This window comes from Copadichromis virginalis, linkage group LG20 (assembly GCF_057382275.1).
Source record: "Copadichromis virginalis isolate Kocher_CV1m ecotype Utaka linkage group LG20, C_Virginalis_male_GT1.1, whole genome shotgun sequence".
In the NCBI taxonomy this organism is placed as follows: domain Eukaryota; kingdom Metazoa; phylum Chordata; class Actinopteri; order Cichliformes; family Cichlidae; genus Copadichromis; species Copadichromis virginalis.
Genome location: NC_140637.1, coordinates 34242477 through 34264443, shown reverse-complemented (window position 1 = coordinate 34264443; position 21967 = coordinate 34242477). Strand labels below are relative to the sequence as shown.

General features: G+C 46.6%; 1 protein-coding gene across 1 annotated transcript in view; it reads right to left on the bottom strand.

The window, feature by feature from the left end:
* The window catches only part of srms (src-related kinase lacking C-terminal regulatory tyrosine and N-terminal myristylation sites), a 27837-nt gene extending 5893 nt beyond the window's left edge, over positions 1 to 21944 (bottom strand). The window contains exons 1-3 of the mRNA XM_085444147.1: positions 21104 to 21944; positions 17623 to 17744; positions 11455 to 11621 (exon numbers count right to left, since the gene is read on the bottom strand). Of these exons, the coding sequence (XP_085300273.1) occupies positions 11455 to 11621; positions 17623 to 17744; positions 21104 to 21477 (663 nt within the window). The 5' untranslated portion in view covers positions 21478 to 21944. The remainder of the gene's footprint in view (positions 1 to 11454; positions 11622 to 17622; positions 17745 to 21103) is intronic.
* Between the last annotated feature and the right edge of the window lie 23 nt (positions 21945 to 21967).

Below are 21967 nucleotides of genomic sequence, written 5' to 3'. Positions count from 1 at the left end.
CAGCAAATCGATATTAAAATCACCACAAATTATTTGCACTTCTTTATCATTTAGGTTGCTAAACATAGCAGCAAGTTTTTCATTGAATGTGTCAAAGCATGATCCTGGTGTCCTATAAATGCAACTTATAATTATATCGTCAGCTTTTCCAACATGGATTTCAACACATTCCAATACGTCATCTGTGGTGCTTGACATGCATTCAATCAGAACTTTATCTGCATATAAAGCGACAACGCCTCCTTTTTATTCACCCTGTTCATTGTAAATAATTCATATCTTTTCATTTCACTAACTTTCTCATTGTTTCTGATATTGAAATTATATTAAACTTTAACTTACTTAAACATTCTGTAATTTTAGAGTAAATTTTTATACAGGCTTCTACTGTTGAAATGTGTGACCGATGCATTTTCCATTTTAACATTCATACTGAATTGGTCGTGTGTATAGAACAAGTGTTATTGTTGTTCTTGGTTATCGGGGTCGGTGTTACTTTCAGGGTCGTGCGTGTTGTGCTCTGCATCGTTAAACGTTTTGAAGTTCGTTTTCTCAGCGTGTGGCCTGTCTTTCAGCAGCCTTTTTCATTAAATGTTCATTTAAATACACACCGGTCCCCTTTAGCTTAACTCAATCTTTGTTTTGCGACTCACAAACCGAAGAATAATTGCTGGCTTCATTTTACTGTCTTTCTGGGGAGCGTGTGGCATGCTGCGATATGATGGCTCTGAATACGTACATTCTTCGTTTGAAGGAATTTTATCACTGGCTGTTCAAGCGTTTGCAGCTCCTCTGCCGGGGCATCTTCACCGTCTTTACCTCCGCCAGCCGTTACTCTGGCGGAGGTTCGGTGTTGCATCTCCGGTCCACTTATGACTAAGTCATCCATTCTTGTGTTTTGTTCCAAGTTGTCTGTTTTCTTGTCCTTCTCCTTTATCAAGTTTTTTAGTTGTTTTATCTCATCCAATAGGTCATGTAGCATATTAGTTGTTTAGCCACTTTTCTCAGTTCATCAGACATGAAATTAAGTGATTTCCTAATCTCCTCCAACTCCTCTTTAACTCCTGGGTTTGCTTTTTCAGGCAGCATTTTGAAAACGGTGAGATTGTGATGGCCCGTTCAGGCTTCCTCACTGTGCTATAATCATGTTGTTGATAGTATTGGACTGTAAAGGTAATCATTTATGGACCAGTAATAAGCAGCAGTGTCTACACTGAAGTGTTTTTGTGGACCACAGTTATTCAGTGACCAATGAGGTGGCTGGTTTTACTCCTATGAGAATTTAAAAAGTAAAGACACAAATGTGAGGAGATGTTGTGCTGCTCAGAATCAGGATGAAGGTTTGGTCTCCAAGCTGTTAATAGTCAGTCATTGGTCCCATCTGCTGTTCATTAAACAAATGAAGACAACACATCGGATTTAAAGTGCTGCAGAGACTCCTGCTGCCTGCAGGGGGCGCCTGTGTCTGCACTGCATCTGTTTCAGAGCTTCGATTTAACCTGAGCCAAGACCTCAGAAGCAGCTGATGTCATCAGGGAGGGGAGGAGGGGTCGGTGGCGGTCTGAAACGTTGGCGCGCTCCGCTCCATCGCCTCCCGCCAGACTGAGGAGGCATGAAGACAGACTGCAGCTCACAGATGACATAATTACACTGCTGCATGCTTTTATTCTGAAACTCTTCCACATACTTTACTTTGTTTATGACACTTCAAACATGTTTTGTCTATGGAACGTCTTTACTGTCAAAGTGTGAGTTAGGGGCCGGAGGAGCCAACGGTAACATGAGGCACTATAGTTCAGAGGTCAGAGGTCAGGAGGACCGCTCCAGCCGCTTTCAGCTCTGAGCTTCTGGAACAACCAATCTGTGGCGTTGTTTTTGTGCCACTATTCTGAGCGCACGACAAATGTGCAGGTGGAAGCGTTGCATTTTGAGCAGAAATTTATTTTAAGCGAAGAAAAGCTGAATTTGAGTGAACAAAATCCATTGCTGCGCGCCAAACATGTGTTTCAGTGTTTGCTATTACACACACACACACACACACACACACACACACACACACACACCAGCAGCCCCTCTCACTCAGTTTTTGCTCTTTCGCTCGCTCGCAATGTGTCGCTTGCGCTCTCAACATTTCAGCCCGTGCGCGCTCAACTCTTCTCTACACAGTTTTTTTTTCCATATATTTTTATTGAAATTTTTTATAGTACAATACAAACAAATGTTGAACACCCTCACATTCACACATCCATCCATACATCAAACCTGCCTACATCACATTCAAATGTAGAAATGAGCATAGTTCTCACAGCAATACAAAAATACAATGGGTTAGGATAGACAAGATTCTCCCCTCCTTTCCTTCTTCTTTTCCTTTTTGTTCATAAATGTCCTTCACCTTCACTCCCTAAAATAGTCATATATGGCTTCCACATATTCACAAAGTCCCATTGTTTGCCCTTGGCAATATATGTCAGTCTTTCCAGGCCTAGAGAGATTGCAATTTCCTTCTTCCAGAGTCCCATGGAGGGAGCATCCATACTCTTCCAACATAGCGCAATGGCTCTTCTGGCTTGAAGTAGTCCGTAGTCCAGTAATTTAGTTTTTTTCCCCGATTGCTTAAATTCCCTTGGATATATTCCAAGTACACAGAGTTTTCCTATTAAAGGGATTTTTACCTTAAACACTTCAGACAGATATTTGATAACATCTTTCCAAAAGTCCTGGATTTTAGGACACTCCCATAGACAATGAAGAAGAGTTCCTTTTTCAACTAGACATTTAGTACAGATGTCCGGAATATCATTGGACATATGATGAAGCTTGACAGGTGTTATATAGGTTCTCATGAGCCATTTATATTGCAGTAGTTTAAAGCGTGTGTTTATTGTTTGTTTTTGTGCTTTTAAGCAGGCCTGGTTCCAGTCATTTTCATCTATGTCCTCTTGGATCTCCCTTCTCCAAGCATCCAGTTTATCTGCTGCTGAGTCTTTGGAGGAAAGCACCAGTAAATTATAATATATAGAGAGAAAACCTTTCCCTTTTGTGTTCTTAACACATACCTCCTCTATTTTTGTCAATGGTGGAAGTTCAGCAATCCTTTGCAGTTTTGATGACAAATAGTTTTTCAATTGTAAATATTTAAAAAAATGCTTTGGGGGTATTAAATATTTTTTACACAACTGATCAAATGTGAGCAGTATGCCATCTGCATATAGGTCTTTAATTTTTTGAATGCCTTTATTTTTCCATATTTTAAATCCCCCATCACTTTTACCAGGCGTGAACTTTTCATTTCCCCAAATAGGGGTAAATTGCGAAAGCGATGGAGGATCGCCCACATATTTATGAGCTGCATGCCAAATTATAATTGTATTTTTCAAGAAAGGGTTCCTTGTAGTTTTTTTTAATATCTTAGTGTCTGAAGAATATAGAAAAGTGTGTAAGGGAAGATCTGGAACAGATTTTTGCTCGATGTCAACCCAGGCTGGAGGTGTTGTTGGGCAGAAATAATGGGTGGCTGATGTTAGTTGGGCAGCCATATAATACCATCTGAGGTTGGGGACTTGGAGACCTCCTCTTTCATAGGGCAAGTAAAGTAGTTGTAAGCGGAGCCTTGCCTTCTTATTATTCCAAATAAATTGGTTAAATAGTTTGTTTAAACTGTCAAAAAATGAAGTTGGTAGAGGCAACGGAAGTGTTTGGAAGTAATATAAAAATTTGGGTAAAATTGTCATTTTTAGGATATTTATCCGGCCTATCATAGATACAGGCAGGTTTGTCCAACGGTTTAGCATTTCCGTGACCTCTCCTACAAGGGGATCATAATTTATTGAGGTTATGTCCTTGAGGCTTGGAGTGATCCTAATGCCTAAATATTTAAAGCCTGTTGTAGTTGTCTTAAATGGGGTGGCCACCACAGGGCTTCTTCTTTCTTCCTCATTAAGAAACATTAATTCTGATTTAGAATTGTTAATTTTGTATCCTGAAAATTCTCCAAATGTTTTTATTAATGTTACTAAATTAGGGATACTATCTTTCAGATTAGTCAAAAAAAATATAATATCATCTGCAAATAAAGAAATTAGATGGTCTCTTCCTCCAATTCTTGTCCCTGATATTCCTGCATTTGCTCTCACAGCTATGGCCAGAGGTTCTATTGCTAACACAAAGAGAATTGGTGACAGAGGGCAGCCCTGCCTGGTTGATCGCTGTAAATTAAAGGGTTTTGATACGTTATTATTAGTTAAAACTTGTGCTGTTGGATGTGTATACAATAATCGGATCCATTTCAGGAATGTTTCACCTAGTCCATATCTGGGGAGCACTTGTAAGAGATAATTCCATTCTATTCTATCGAAGGCTTTGCACGCATCTAGTGATAGCAGCGCAGTGTCCTCCCTATTGTTTTTCTCATAAAGTACATTGAGGACACGTCTTATATTATGATAGCCTTGTCTCGTTTTAACAAAACCTTGTTGATCGTCTGTTACCAAATTAGGCACACATTTATCTAGTCTTCTAGAGAGTGCTTTACACAAAATCTTCGTATCACATCCCATAAGACTAATTCCCCTATAAGAGGAGCATTCAGTCGGAGGCTTATTTGGCTTCAATAAAAGGGTTATTGTAGCTAATCTCAGTGAGTCTGGGAGTATTCCGGACTTATATGACTCCTCATACATGTTAAGAAGTGGCAGTATTAATTTATTTTTAAATGTTTTATAGAATTCCATTGGAAGTCCATCAGGACCAGGCGTTTTACCGCTATTCAGGTCGTCTATGGCTTCTGACAGGTCTTTTATTGTTAAATGACTATCAAGGGCTGTTTTATCCTCTTCTGAGAGGGTTTGAAATTTTAACTGATCAAGAAATGCATCTTGTGTTTCTCTGTTTCCCGTATATTCAGATTGGTATAAAGATTGATAAAACTCTCTGAAATTTTCATTTATTTTTAAAGGGTCTGTTGTTATAATACCCGATTTGGACTTTATGTGGGTGATGGCCTTTTCTGCTTGCATCTTTTTTATCCTCCAGGCCAATAATTTTCCTGCCTTCTCTCCTTGGTCATAAAATAATTGTTTGGTCCACATTAAACTTTTTGCCACTTTCTCTGCTGTTAATTTATCATACCTGGCTCTTAGAATAGTCAGATTGTTTAGTTTAGTGGGATCATTGCTCTGGTAAAATTCTGTTTCATTAGATTTAATTTGCCTTTCTAATGATTTTAATTCTTGGTTATATTGCTTACTCTTGTTGCTACTGTAGCTTATAATTTCCCCTCTTATGTAAGCTTTAAATGCTTCCCACCTAATACTAGCTGTGGTTTCATCTTTATTTATTTGAAAATATTGATCAATGCAAGTTTCTATAAATTTGACAAATGATGGGTCCTTTAACAAAAATGTTTGCATCCTCCATCGCTTTACACCTTGATCAACTTCGCCCAATCTAACTGATAGACATACTGCTGCGTGATCACTAATCACAATACTGTTATACCAACAGTTCTCAACACAAGGTAATAACTCTGTAGAGATAAGAAAGTAGTCTATCCGCGAATGACTTTGATACGAGCTAGAATAACATGAAAATTCCCTGTTATTTGGATTCCTTGTTCTCCAGACCTCATTTAATCTCAAATCTTTCATATAGTTAAAAAGTATTTTTCTAGTCTGGGTATGAGTAGTGTCAGTTTGAGACGACCTATCCAGGTTAGGGTCCAGGGCGCAATTGAAGTCCCCTCCTATGATATAAAGGCCCTCCAAGGTTGATATTGTGAGAAATAGATTTTCATAGAAGGATGGGTTATCCTCGTTGGGGTCATAGATATTTATCAGGTTTATTTCTAACATGGAGATACGGCCCTGCACAATTACATATCTCCCGTTTGGATCTGTAATCACCCTCGTAGTTTGAAATGGGATTGACTTATGTATAAGAGTAATGACTCCTCTGGCATGTCTAGTAAAAGAAGAGAAATATACCTGACCCTGCCATCTTTTGGTTAATAAATGTATCTCTGATGCAGTAAGATGAGATTCCTGTAGGAAAATAATCCTAGAGTTAAAATGTTTTAGTCGGTTTAATACTTGTTTCAGTTTAGCTAACTTCCGTATCCCCCTAACGTTCCAGGTCGTAATGTTAACCTTCAAAATGTTCTCTTTAGTTGTCCTCTCCATAAAATATTGTCAGACTGTTCACTTAAATAAACAAAGTAAAGGGAAAATTGAAGAAGCAGGTTTGCACATACATTCACACACTCACACATACCAGATAAAGAACTTGTAAACAATTTCTGATTGAACATTTGCATTTCCTTGTTGGAAATGTCTCCCCCCTCCCTTGAACAAATTATTTGGAGGGCGTTAATCCACATCACTGAGGAGGAACTAGTCAACGCGACCTCTCCAAAACCCCATAAATCAGACAGTGTACACTAACCATACAATGATACGGATTCTTCCCCCACAATAAAGCAAAGTTTACCCTTGGTAGGACAAAACAAAACAAAACAAAAAAGACTCAGGTGAGGTTCAGCTGTTAATCTACTACCCAAAAACGATTGCAATCAAACTTAGAACGAATATGCGCTTAAAAACGCCCAGTTATGGTAACATAAGTCCCACATAACTTCGAACTCAAAATTTTATCTGTCTCTTATCAGTGACTCAATTACTGGTCGGTTATGTTGAAGCAGAGGCAGTCTTATGGAGTGTCTTAATGGTTAACCTGCTGTTTAACCAACTCACTGGTGATGAGCATCCTCTGCTGTTTCCTTCGGCAGATTCTTGTAGAATTTTTCGGCTTCTTGAGGTGTTGAGAAGAGGTGGATCTTCCCACCGTACAGGATTCTGAGTCTGCATGGGTTGTGCTGGAATCCACGGAAGGCATTGATATCAATAAACAGTTTGACAACCGGGTGAAATCCCCGTCGGATCCGAACCGTCTCCGCAGACAGATCCTGTGCAAATGTGATCTTGGCCCCATCATGTGTAATTTGTTGTTTTCTTGCTTCCCGATATACCAGTTCCTTCTCTTGGAATTTTAAGAAACGAATAAGCACCGCTCTGCTCTGGTTTGGTTTCCCGGAGGCAAGCGTGCGATGGACTCGCTCCAGTGTGAATGACTTGTCGGGCGCTAGCCCCAGCCACTTAGGTAGCATGATGTTAATAAAGTCGAAGAGTGATTGTTGCCCCTCTGCTCCCTCTTTTATGCCGAAGATGCGCAGGTTCTTTCGTCGTCCGCGGTTTTCCAAATCATCTGTTTTGGCTTCAAGAAGTGCGATTCGTTTGATAGCCGAGTTCAGTGACGTTTCTGTTTTCTCAAGTGTGCTTTCAACTTCGGCAATGCGGGCTTCGGCCTCTTCGATATGAGCCCCCTGGTTCAATATGTCTTGCTTTACCTCCGAGACTTTACCCTCCAGTGCAGTCACTGCGCTCGCCATCCCAGTCAGTCTTATATATAATATTATATACTATAATCCCCCAACAGCTCACTCAAAAACTGGTCCAGCTGGGGCTCAACACCTCACTGTGCAACTGGCTGTTGGATTTCCTCACCGGAAGACCTCAAACAGTACGGGTCGGCAGTAACACATCCAGCACCATCATTTTAAACACGGGGGCCCCGCAGGGATGTGTGCTGAGCCCCCTCCTCTTCACTCTGCTGACCCATGACTGCACTCCATCATACAGCTCCAACCTCTTCATCAAGTTTGAGGATGACACAACGGTGGTGGGTCTCATTAGCAACAGGGATGAGACCGACTACAGAAGTGAGGTGAGACGCCTGGCCAAGTGGTGTGCTGACAACAATCTCTCTCTGAATGTGGAGAAGACGAAGGAGATTGTTGTGGACTTCAGGAGAATGCACACCCAACATGCTCCTCTGACCATTGACGGAGCGTCTGTGGAGAGAGTGAGCAGCACCAAGTTCTTGGGTGTGCACATCACAGAGGATCTCTCCTGGACGTACAACACCACAGCACTGGCCAAGAAATCACAGCAGCGTCTCTTCTTTCTCCGCAAACTAAGAAGAGCAGGAGCACCAGCCCCCATCATGCACACTTTCTACAGAGGCACCATCGAGAGCATCCTGTCGAGCTGCATCACTGTGTGGTTTGGAGCCTGCAATGCGTCCTGTCATAGAACCCTCCAACGCATAGTGAGAGCTGCAGAGAGGATCATTGGTGTCTCTCTCCCCTCCCTCCAGGACATTTACAGCACCCGTCTCACTAATAAAGCCCTTTGCATAGCGGCTGATCCCACGCACCCAATGCAAAGCTTCTTCAAGCTGCTGCCGTCGGGGAGGAGACTGCGGAGTCTCCAGGCCAGGACCAGCAGGCTGAAGGACAGCTTCATCCATCAGGCTGTCAGGAAGCTTAACTCCCTCCCGATTCTGCCCCCTCTCCCCTCTTCTCCTCCACGGTCTCACTGAACTCTGTCACACACACACACACACACACACTCTCTGACTCACTCACTGGCCTGCACCAGTTACCAGTCACTTTGTGGAGCATTGAACTGCCATTACCTCATAAGACTTTGTGTTACACTATCTCATACCGTACATTACCAAATCTCCATTTGCACTATTTGCCTATTTGCACTACTCTGCCTGGTTTGCACTCAATGTCATTTACCCTTATATTGTATATTGTATAGCTTTCTTGTTATATGTAAAATTGTATTATATTTATTTAATTTTTTTACTTTAAAATATTTTACTTGCATTTTTAATCACTCTTATATTTAAATGTTCATTTTCTATTTTATCTAGGGATTGAGAGTAACGAAGTTTCTATTCTCTGTATGTCCTGTACATGTGGCAGAATTGACAATAAAGTTGACTTTGACTTTGACTTTGACTTGATATCGATGCTGTCCAACTTGGCTCCAAAATCCGACCGGAGTGATTTGAGTTCATCCAAAACCTCGGCTATGCTAGCCATGTTAGCATCTGTGTCGGACGTTGATGGTGTAGCGCCTGTCTTACGTCTTCGGGTAAAGATGTCACACTGTTTCACAGATGAAGCTTTTGACATGTCAGTGCCGTATATTCCAGACCACACTAACAGCATATGCAAGGGTTTTTTATAGAAAGTTTGTACACTGTCCTGAGAGCGACCTCGCTAAGCTGCCATCTTAATGCTCGGCCACGTGACCCCCCCCCTCCCCTACACAGTTATATTTGTGCCACAAAACCAGCCAATCACAGACTTGGATGCTCTTTCTGGCGCAAAGTGGGCGATAAACAAATCGCTACTCCGTGCTCCTCCGCCACTGCCTCGTTTGACTTTTGGACAAAATGGATTCTGGGATATTGCATTTCCTCATTTCGAGCTGATTGGAGACCAGAACAGCCAATCAGACCTGTGTGTCTGTCTGTGTGTGTGTGTGTGTGTGTGTGTCTGTGTGTGTGTGTGTGTGTGTCTGTGTGTGTAATAGCAAACACTGAAACACATGTTTTGCACGCAGGAATGAATTTTCTTCACTCAAATTGAGCTTTTCTTCGCTCAAAATGCAACACTTGCACATTTGTTTTACGTGCGCTCAGAACAGTGGCACAAAAGTAACGCCACACCAATCAGGTGTGCTTGTGGGAGTTGGTTAAACATTCAAGTTTAAAATGAAAGTAAAAACCAGTTTGTGGTGAGACTACAGAAAACACAGCGACTGCATTCCTGTGATTCCAAGAAGCAGGAAGAGCTCATCCTGCGGGTCATGCATCACGCTACTCATTCACGCAGCCAATGCACGATGTCATGTTGGCCGTGACCATCTTTGCGGACCCTTCCAGAGGTCTTAGATGCAGATGTTTGATGATGTAATTACTTGACTTTGACTTGCTGTTAATACACAGAACAATAGAGGAATGGTTTTAATGTTAAAAATAAATCCTTTTTTCTTTAGCGTCACTGGTTGGTGGGGTTGGGTCACTGTGGGCCCTCAGTTCAGCTCCCCTCCCTGCACGGTCACAGGTTCCACTGTGGCCCCGCTCAACATCGTGACCTGTTCCTCTGGCACTAAATACTCATCTTTTTATGTGGCCACAGCCTCCAGTGTGTTTATCGGTCACATACAGGTCGCCTGGCTCGTGTTACAGCAGGTATCAACATGTGTGGGGAAAATACATGTTGCTAAGCAACGTGGTATGGTGTGATTGCGTTTTACACTCATTTCTGTGGCGTCCTCAGCGGCTCACAGTTACACATCAGGGGTGGGCAACTCCAAGCCTCGAGGGCCGGCGTCCTGCAGGTTTTAGATGTGATCCATCACAGCTGATTTAAATGTCTGACCTCCTCAACATGTCTGAAGTTGTCCAGAAGCCTGGTAACGAACTAATCACGTGATTCAGGTGTGCTGACCCAGATCTAAAACCTGCAGGACGCCGGCCCTGCAGGACGCCGGCCCTTCAGGACGCCGGCCCTTCAGGACGCCGGCCCTGCAGGACGCCGGCCCTGCAGGACGCCGGCCCTGCAGGACGCCGGCCCTTCAGGACGCCGGCCCTTCAGGCCTGGAGTTGCCACCCCTGGTCTACACGGTCATGTGATCCCTTTGTTTTTGCCCCACAGCCTGAGCCTCACTGCTCGATGAATACACCTGCTGCAGGGAGTGATGAGGTCAAAACGAAGCCTCGGCGCGTCTAGTGTCGAACATTTCAGTAACAGCGTGTGTGAACATGACGCAGATATAAACCATTACTAACTAGATTTAAAAAAACCAAGGTGGAAGATGGCCATCGTTTATATACAGTCTGTCATCCTGTTACTTGGGCCTTTATTTTAATATTATTACTGTTTTTGGTAAATATAATAATAACATCATTACATTTACTATATTGATTACATATAATGATGTTATAATTCTATACAGTTGATGAGTCTCAGACGTGTGCGTACAAACACTTTCAGCATTAACACATATTCATGCAGCACGGCGTGAATACAGACTGCTGGAAGTCTGCTCATGTTTGTGTACTTCTATTGTTGTGAACTCAGTCGTTACAGTGAACCTGCTCCACTGGTGGATCTTCATAAATGTAAGGGCCAATCAGACGGGGAGGAGCTGCTGGTTTCAGACAGAGGATGCTGTGGCGAGCAGGTATCAGCTATCAATCAGCTGCTCTGTCCACACAGACGTTACAGAGAAATGTAACGTCCACAGCTGGACGGCCAGGATTGAGCATGTTTACGTTTTTCAGGTCGAAGCTCGCTCTCCGACTAAAAGCAGTTTTTGGTCCGCGTCCTCGTCATCGCGTCAGATAAAGACTGTAACTTAAAGAAGTAAAGCGGAGCCTCGTAGCAGCGACGTGTGAAAAATACAAATGTGCTGTAGCTTCAACAAGAACGAAGCCCATCAGGTTTCAGCCTGCGAGGTAAACGACGGTGACCTGCCCGCAGCAGGTCGGAGCCGGCACAAGGAGAAGCTAAAAGCTTTTGTTTCAGAGTCCTACCTGCTGGGCGCATGGCTCCTCCAGCAGCACGCCGAGGCTGCGAGAGTTCTTCTGGTAGTAGGCGATGAGCTCTCCCAGTGTGGCGAAAGAGATCTTATCCGAGATGAGGTACGCTCCGATGGAGGAGCGCTGGACCCGGAAGTGGAGCACTTTCCCCTCGCTCCGAGCTGTAACACAGAGGGAGGAGCTTAATGTGGTTATATCATCAGGTTTTTACTTATACTCCGAGACCAATGGGACATAGAAGAGATCCTGGGTGCTTTAACTGCACTCACGATGGGAGTAAATTTACTGTGAGGCAAAGACGAGTTTCTGGCATTTAGAGGCAGCGCTGTTGGTCCGAATAATAAAACCTGCAAACACAGGGTCTGACTAAAGAGGCCTACTGGACTTATTCTTTTATACATTTGATCCTGTATGAACGACGGCTGAAGAGCCTCTTCAAGCTTCAGACGGTCGACTCATCCACAGGTAACAGCAGGCTATGACATGTAAAGTCAGCTGTACCTGCACAGTTCAAAACCAGCCCATAAAACAGTGAGGTGAAAAGCATGAAGTGATGAGCTGCCTGGAGCCTTCACTGTTTCTCCTGAGCACAGGAGCTCCTCACAGGGATCGATTATTCCTCACAGACTCCTTCATTTAACAGACAGAGACACGCGTCACTCACAGGATGTGCCGATTCAGGAAATATGGCAGATGTCCCGCCTTCTACCCCCAAAGAATCAGCTGATAGCAGTGATGAGGTCGAGGGTCAGGAAGGTTTGAGCTGTGTGCCGTCAGGTGTAAGTACTGCTCTCTGGCAGGTAGCTCCAAGCCCTCCTGGGTTTTAAATGCACCTTAGAACACACATGCATCAACACTACAATGAGCGGGTGGAGGGAGGTTTGGAGTCTTCTCCCACCCCCGTTCTCTGCGACCTGCTGGAGCAGGGGGGCTAGGAGGAGGAGTTGGCCGTCCGACTGCGGTCTGGAGTGTGGGGCCTTCCTGCTGCTGCGGAGTCGGGGCGGTCTGCCTCCCCCCACCGCAGGGAAAAGGGTAACACCACCTGGGTCTGGGTGCAGTTCCCCCCTCCAGGGGCAAGGGCACCTAGACCCGGTTTGTAGAGTACGCTTGGGGAGTGTGATCGTGTGTACAGCGTCTCTTTATGTCTGTCTCCACGTTGGTTGAGTGTGGAGTAAGTGCATATGAGAGCATGAGGGTGGGAATGGATGTTTGTGTCTGTGTGTGCCTGTATGTCTGTGTCTATATGTCAGGTTGGGTATCAGGCGCCACCTCTCTGGGGACATCTCAGGCCCTCCAAGGTTTGGAGGCCTATCTCCCCCTACCACCACTTCCCCTGCCAGTGGCGGACCCCCTCAGACATCGGTGCGTTGGTGGTTCTTTGTGTCCGGGGATGGGCGTCCAGGTACACACCGGCTCACTCCTTGGCGGCGGCTTATCGGGGCCTGGAGCCTGGGGCTCGCTCGGGCCACTTCGGAGGTGGGGTGCCCCCGGCCTCTCGGCCTGGGGCTCGGTCACTCAGGCACAGCTGGCTGCCGGCGGAGCTCACGGGCGCGTCACTGCAACTCCCCCTGGCTTCTGCTCCGCGGCTGCTGAGTGAGCCCTCATCTGGGACTCTCCTCAGCTCTTTCTGGGACAGTGGCGCGGCTGCCCCTCTGTTGGTCTTCCTTGGTCTCTTGTGTTCTGGGGGCCTCTGGATGTCTGGAGTTTTGATCTCCTCCACACCTGCTTCACGCCCTGGAGGACGGGGCTGTGGCCCCCCCACACCCTCTAGCAGATTATTACATGAAGGAACCTTTTAAAAAACAAAAAACAAGCGCGTCCATGCTCACAGGTGTACACACGGGTGATCACACCCACAAACTAACCCTTTTTGGCTCCTACCTCAAAGCACACTGTGTTCTGTTGATCTTATGTGCTGCACAATAATGTTTAATATTTAGTATTTACTGTCATATTCCCATATATCATTGTGATGTTGTTTATTCTATTACTCTTGTTCTCTTCTGCTTGTTTTCTTTTTTCTTTCTCAGCAGGTGATCCAGGTGATTGATATATGCATTTTTTTTTTTCTCTGCCCGTTCTGTTGGTTTTTGTCTTTTGCCCTTCTCCCCCGTCCCTCTTCTCAGCTGTTTCTCTTTCCCTCTTTCTTTCTCCCCTTCTTTCCCCCAGTCAAGTCTGTCCCGTATTCAGTAAGTGAAAATAAAATAAACAATAAAAGGTGAATCAAATGGACCATTACGGCAAGGCTGGGATGGTCAGTTTGGTAAAGTAAATCCGTTGGGCATCTTTCTTTGCCTTTAGACAACAATTCTGATGCAAAAGAGCCAAACAGGACAGGCAAAAAAAAAAAAAAAAAAGAAAAAGAAAAGTGTAAGTACTGCTTAACGTAACGTGATGAGCGCCATGTTTGATTGGTGGAAGGAAACAGACATTAACGAGGCTCTGACGATGGCCATCTGAGCACGTGCAGCAGAGTAACCTGAAGGGGAAAGGTTGAGCACAGTCGGTGATCTCTGCAGATATTTTTGCATCAGCCGTGAGGCCAAACATGCAGCTTTCAGGGCTCACCAGGACTCGCTCAGGGGGGATGTCGGCACACGAGCTCGACCACAGCATCAGACTCCAGGAAGACACACAGTTACCTTCATTCATGCTCGCCAGTTAAGCTTTCTGCTTCCTCCAGTGTAATATATATATGGAGTCATAATTAAACATGAAAAACAGGTTAATGATACAGGATCGTTTTTAATACTCAAACCCTCCTGATTTTCACTGTTATGAAACTGTGGACATGCTCTGCAGCACTGGCTGCACATGCACACATATGCAGCAGTGTTACATGTACTGGCATCCAGGAAGATGAACACGTTTTTATATGTGTGACTGAGCTTTGCTGTGCTCCACTCTGCTGTGTGCAGAGCCCTGATGATGCATATTTCAGCAAGACTAGCACAGTGAAAACTGAGCATCTAACTGCAGCATCGTTCCCCTGGGACCGAAAGGACCTTGAAGGGGGGCGGGGGGGGAAAGGTAGAGGATGGAGAGGAAAAGCTGCAGATGTGGAGACAGAGAAGAAAGAGCCGAGCTGGAGGACGCAGTAACAATAACTTCAAGGCCACAAATCCCAGAAATCCTCCAGCACCTAATCCTGATTAGAGAGCTGCTGTGGCTCTGAGAGCGCAGCGAGCTCATGCACATCACAGAAACAACCAATGAGCTGCTAAAGCTGAACTACTCTGTTTACTCGCAGCTTCCTATTTTACCTCTGGACTCTAACAGAAGAGCTGTGCATCAGTCACAGTCCAAAATAATCCTTCTTTACATGAAGAACTGTCTCACCACTCCATAAACAGGCTGTGAAGTAGTGGTGTTCCAGTTAAAGGGGTAACCCTTTCCTGCCGCTCCTCAGTGCTTCCAGAGTGTTTTCCACAGACCGGACGTTAGCGTTCCGGGTTTGCTGACACACCTGTGACATTAAACCCACAGAGCGGAGCAGGAACAGCATCTCTGAGCTCCGGCACAAGAATCAGCGGTTACTGCGCAGTCATACACCAGTCTCTGTCCACTAAACTGGTTCTGCTGATCTGTGAGTGTGTATGTGTCATCTTTAATATTAGTTGGGCTTCACAGACATGTACCTGCTGTCAGCTGCACAGAAATGTATGCAGTGTTTTCTAATGGACGTATAACCTAAAGGAAGTGTGGATGATGGGAAGAGGACGGCTGCAGTCTGCGCCGCAGGGTTCACAGCGGTTACTAAACATACACTGAGCTCTGAAACTGCTCGTGCTCAGTACGAACATGTGACTTATAAGACAGGAAGTAAGAGAAGGAGAACGGGCCCACGTTGTTTTTTCATGTTGTTTCTTCAGAGTTTTAGGAGCCGACACATCAGCTTAGTGTTCCAGCTGGAAAGGTGAGAGTCTACCTGGCTCCTCGTGTCCAATCAGAATAAAGCAAACACAATCTAATTTATTTCATACAAGTAAAAACTCTGACTGTAACATTAATCGTTTTATGTTTACTTTAAGCCACTGTGGGTCATGGCCCTGCCTGGGACAGCTGAGCTGGGGGCGGAGTCTAAAGTGACATCATCCACCTTTCATTAAGGTGGCTGAAAAGCAAACAAAGGAACAGCAGACACACAAAGAGTCCCTTTGCTGTCAGACCGGTCCGGCGAGTGGACCTCTGCACACCCAAAACATCCACACATCACACAGCAGACGTGTGACACTGTCAGACTCACACAGTGAATACAGCAGACATGTTTACCTGCTTCTAGAAATTCCACTTCTGCCTTATGGAAAAGACGGCGTCACACAGCTTAACAATAAAAAAATCAGTCGAGCAGAGCGTGGACGAGCACAGAGTAACAAATACGATAATACGTCTGTTTCATTTGTCTGAAAGGAGGATGACATGCTGCTGATTTATAGGAATATCTGACAGAGAATGTTACCAACAGTCATGTGCTTGTGTTACAGCAGAGCGCTTGTTTTGTGACCCGTCCTAGTTCTGCTATAACCTGATGTGTCTGCATGTCACATTTTTGGCATATTAATGATTTTTAACATGTGACTGCTCACGCCTGTACTAAAAGCTGTGTTGTTGACCTAACTCCATGGCTAACCTTCATGTTTGAGGAAGACACATGGAATCTATCAGACAGACACAGTGCACACCTGTGCCGAGCACAGTCCCAGACCGGCCCCTGATTAGTGCCAGACCAGTCCCAGACCGGTCCCAGACCAGCCCCTGATTAGTCCCAGACCAATCCCAGACCGGTCCCTGATTAGTCCCAGACCAGTCCCAGACCGGCCCCTGATTAGTGCCAGACCGGTCCCAGACCGGTCCCTGATTAGTGCCAGACCGGTCCCAGACCGGCCCCTGATTAGTCCCAGACCGGTCCCAGACCGGCCCCTGATTAGTCCCAGACCGGCCCCTGATTAGTCCCAGACCAGTCCCAGACCGGTCCCTGATTAGTCCCAGACCGGTCCCTGATTAGTCCCAGACCAGTCCCAGACCGGCCCCTGATTAGTCCCAGACCAGTCCCAGACCGGTCCCAGACCGGCCCCTGATTAGTCCCAGACCAGTCCCAGACCGGTCCCTGATTAGTCCCAGACCGGCCCCTGATTAGTCCCAGACCAGTCCCAGACCGGTCCCTGATTAGTCCCAGACCGGTCCCTGATTAGTGCCAGACCAGTCCCAGACCGGTCCCAGATTAGTCCCAGACCGGTCCCTGACTGGCATTCAGAGCCAACCCGGCCCTCATATCAGCTCTGTTACCAAACTACTGGGATTTAAATGCCCCTGAACACACCTGACCTCTGCCTACTGGTCTTAACCAGGCCATCGTGTGTGGAACTCTCATCAGTCTCCATTCAGACACAAAACAATCAGCTGCAAGTAAAAAACATCTGCCTTCATCGTAATGCGATAAAAGCGGTTCGAGGAATGACCTCATACTGAGGAACCAACCAATCACAGCTGGCTGCAGACCTTCACTGACAGCAGTGCTGAGGAGGGCAGGAGGAGGTGATGGATGGGGAACACGACAGGAGCGGAGGAGGAGACATGCAGCAGCTTCCACCTGGTCTGATGGCTAAAACAGCTCAACACTGAAACTTACAGATAGCTTGCTTATTACACAGTTATAAATGAGTGTGAGGCAGGTCTGGACTGATAAATGTGAATAAATTAAACGTTATTAAAGTCCTGCAGCAGCTGCTTAAATCAGCTCTGTTCCAACCAGTCTTTTACATTTTTAATCCTCGAGTGTTAGAAAGTACTTTAAACGGAGACCTTCGCCGACTCTCTGCTGGCCTCTGACGGACGCGTTTCTGAGGGAAGAAGCTTGGTTGGGTCACTTTACGGTGAGATGGTTCAGTTTGGTTTGGTCTGTGTTTTCAACAATAACGTGGCTCTTTTACTGGGAGGATCTGACTGAGACTGGGAGATGATTGGTTGTTGTTTTCCTGTCCGCAGCCCGGCCAATGACCCCGGCTGTGGCGTCCTCAGGCCAGAATCATGTCGACGCCCACGAGTTTCCTTTAAAGGCAGACTGCTGTGTACTCGTGGCGTCTTCTCCTCCAACTGTAACTTTTTATACATCAGGCAGTTTGTCTGTAAGAGGTCAGAGGTCACCACGAAGTGCTCACTCACCAGAGATAGTGTACTCGTCACTGTGACTCTCACTGATGCGAACCAGGAAGGCGCCATCTTTGTTTTGGGAGGCGAGCAGCAGCTTCTCCGCTTTCCCACGGTTTATGTTCCCGTAGTACCACCTGCACAGAGACGGAGTGGGCGGGATGATGGGAGGGAGGGAGTGGATGGAGAGAGAGAAGGAAAGGAAGAGACAGACATGAAGAATGCGTCACACGTGAAGCCATACAAGAACAAAAGCACACACGTGACGCCCGGTCAGTCTGACAGACGGAGCCGTGCGGTCCCGCCCGTTTGCCCAGACAAACCCGCCTGTATTTACTTTAAGTTATCAGAGAGGGCGGGTCCGAGCGGCACGATGCTCGGGTTTCACTGAAACCAGCTCAAACTCGAGCAGCAACAGGTTTGTAAACCAGAGTTTAATGATGCTGTGGGGGAAAGACATCAGAGCTCATTACTGACTCACCCATCATTCGTTTCTGCTAGAAATGACAAAAAAGTAGGAACACCAAACATTTCCTGGTTTCAGGTTTACATGGTTCATGTGCACGTTTTGTAAAAAGATTCACCTGCACCTTTTTCCAAACAGCTGAAAAATAAAACCTGCAGTTCCTGTGCCGTCCAGCAGAGGCAGCAGTGAGTCCAGCAGAGATAAGCATGTTTACAGCCTGATACACACTGATTGGTCCTCCCACGTGACACCTGTACGGAGGAGCATGTTTTTAAAAGTCGCCTATGTTTACATTATATTAAGTCTGCATTGTTAGGGGGCGTGGCCTCTGACAGGTGGATAGAGACACAGGTGGCTGTAGCTGCTAGGTTGAGCTGGACGTGTGTTTGTGCTGTTGGAGCCTTTATTGATGACATCATGTGACCAATAACATGGCTGCTGTGAGGTCACTGTACAAATAAGGCTCCAGTTTCGGATTTTATTTGGATGTTCCGGAGCGCCGACGAGCAGGTTTCATGCTAACTGAGCTACATAGCATTAGCTGGTAATTTCATGCTCCGCCCTCTCATCCAAAGGAGGATGGATTTAGATTACATAACAACGCCAGATTCTTATCATATGTTAGGTCAGATATTCTCAGGTGAATTTTAGTGGGTGTTAAAAGTCAAACTGCCTTCCTGTTCACGTTCACAGGCTTAAAGTAACTGATAAGTGTTTCTAAGGAGGCGTGGCCTGCTTCCACGTCATTTCCCAGCAAGTTAAGGAGATAAAGGAATTTGCATTTGATAGCTGTGCTTGGAAATCTTGATATGACGCTCAAAGTAGAAAAGAAGGTCATGAAAGGCTGGAAAAAGGAAGCTGACTGAAAACACAAAAGCATCTGAAAATGCACAATTAACACTCGGGCACAGACAGGTGGGCAGAGTAGACAGGAAAGGGGTGAAACTGGGTGAACGGAGCAGGAAAGGAAGCGATCCAAAGCTCTGAATCATGATGGTTATGAAAATGGATTTGACTTTGATGCAGCTGAACATGATTCCAGCTCAGATCACAAAGCTGAAGTTCTGCACAGGCACTTTCCATTCTCATAAAAGCAAAATAAGTCAGATACTGAAACACTCAGCTGCACCGTGCCCAAAGAAAGATCCCCAGCCTAACTGAGCATGCTCAAACTCCCTAAAGACAAAACTGAGGGCATAAAGACCCACAAAACCCGCAGCACCTGAAAGCAGCTGCACTGCAGAGCTGAGAAAGCCTCACAGTGGAGAAACCCACGCCTGCCTGTGTGCGGGTTACTCATCCTTACATCCAATCAGGTTTGAGCGTGTGAGACTGGACGAATGAGGGAATATAAAGGCTGAAATGAATAAATGAAATGTTTGTTAATGCTTCATTAAAGCTGGAAATCTGAACCGCGCGTCTGGATTGCTTCATTTAGCAGAGGACACTTTAGTCTTTTGGTATATTCGTCTGAAAACGTGGCTTCATTTTCCCTCTGATGATTCTGAGATCGTGATGAACATTCCTGGGGTTGTTAAAGGGTCCAGATGTGCGAGCTGGGCTGTGATGCTCTGCAGACTTTGGATGAGTCCAAACTTCAGCAGCCCGACTCGTCCTCTTGTTCTGCTGTCAGACAAACGCAGTCACTGCTGGGTCGGCAGCGTTCACACCGAAGGTGACGCACACAGAGCTCAGCTGCAGGTGTATGAATAATGGAGCACCTGCAGCCGTGGGCCGGATACCTTCAGACATTCACACCTGACTTTGTCTGAACGCCGGGACCGTGCTTTTCATTCCTCTGCACACAAAGTCTCGAAACTTTTTAGCTTTCAGGGATGTAATCGGGAGAAATGGGGTCGAAAACGGCAGGAACGTTTGGAGGGTCAGCTGACGTCTGACTACAGAGCACCCACGGGCACGCAGCAGGATGAGGGTTAAGCTGCTCTCAGTAAGAGTTCATGTTGTGTCTCTGATGGGCGGAGACAAATGCCATCACATGACAGGAAGAACATGCTGAAAACTTCTTCTGCTGACTGCTCACTGTGCTGAAGCCCCACCCACAGCTCCACGCCACACTTACGTCACTTTGACGTGTGAAAGCAGTCACATGACACAGTTCTACCAATAACAGATCCACTCTGTTATTCTTTAAAAAGCACCCATTTGCACTTGACCTTTGACCCTTTGGACATGAAATGGCATCACTCTGTCCTGTTTAGGGTTTGAGTCTTTGGCTACTCAGCACCTCTGCAGCATTTCTGACAGCAGGGAAAAACACGGAAAAATACACGGCTGTAGTTTCCCGTGTCCGGCCCTCAGCGCCTGAAAGGAAAACAAAACAGGTCCCGGAGAGTGACAGGACGCACACTGGGAGACGGCCCACGGTGCGTCATCAGCGTCAGGTGGAAAGGTGTGGGCTAATTTTAGGTGGATCTTATTATGTGACTAATATTTTCACAGTCACCTGTCACTGTGGCCCCGCCCTAACTTTACCTCAGACTCAGAGCCTGAACCAAACCAGAAAAACCTCAAACTCTCAGATCTGTCCAACAAATTTACAAAGAGTTTCTTGTTTAGTATCAATTTTAGTCTTTAAGAGCCTGAAATGTCATTTTCTGTAAGCTGCAGGGACACTGAGGCTGTCGCAGTTTTGGAGGAAGCCCAAAACAAGCCTCATGGTGTCCCATCAGAGCTGGGACCAGAGCTGGGACCAGCATCAGGAGTTTCGGTCTCACTGTCAGCTTTTATCTTGAGGAGTCTGTTTCTCTCTGCAGCACACAGACTGACTCCAGATTAAATATCTGCTGCTGCACATCAACAAACATGCAGCCAAAGCTCTGAGTGAAACTCATCTGAAAACTCAAAGTTTCATTCATTTAAACGACCGTCAACGTGCTCAAGTTCACACTGACGTCCTAACTCCATTCAGCAGTCGACGCCATCACTCCGAGCTGCGGGGTCGCCCCTGTGTGTGTGTGTGTGTGTGTGTGTGTGTGTGTGTGTGTGTGTGTGTGTGTGTGTGTCACTCACTTGTGTTTGGCGAACTCGTCCTGCAGCAGAGCCACGTAGTTGGCGGGGACGAGGCCGGACTCCAGGCTCCCGGTGAGCTTCTTGGCCAGCACGTAGTCTCCGCGCTTCTCGATCACCGACAGCTTGTCGCCCTCCTTAACCGTCAGCTCGTCGTCGCTGCGGGCCTCGAAGTCGAAGAGCGCCGCGTACAGCTGCGCGGGCCGCTTCTTGGGCGCGGGGACGCGGATGTCCCCGGACACGGTGCGGATCTCGGCCGCGTGCGCCGCCGGGTTGGCGATGACGTGGTCGCGGGGCCCGGGGTACCGGAGGCCGGGCCATATCCGGTCCCAGAGGCACGAGCAGCACGGCAAACACGCGCGGCAGCAGCTCTCCATCCCGGCACGCGCAGGTCTGTCCCCGCCGCGGGCCGTCGCTCTCACCGAAATGCGTCCTCCAGCACGCACGCGCCTGCCGCTCGCGCCTGCCCCTCTCCGAAAACATCCCGCCCCGCCGGCGGGCGGACCGGAGGAACCGGTTTGTTCGGCTCCGAGCGGCGGGACGCGCTCGGCGGCTGCGGGAGTGCGCAAACGGAAACCGAGGCTATGCGGGTCGAGCACCGGAGCACAGCGCGGAGGATCGGGTTCGGAGCTCTGCGCACCTCCTGCTGCTCACACACCTGCAAACCGAGGGGGAGGAGCCCCGCAGGTGTGTGCGTGAGAGCGAAAGAGGAGGGAGGTGTGTGTGTGTGCTGGGTCTCCATCCTGTCCCGGGACACCCGGGATGACCACGTGTCCCACCTGCTTTGGAAGTTTTAGCTTTTGTGACGTCACAGGAACAGAAGCAGATGCATCTGAAACTCACCTGACAGCCGCAACACGTTCAGGT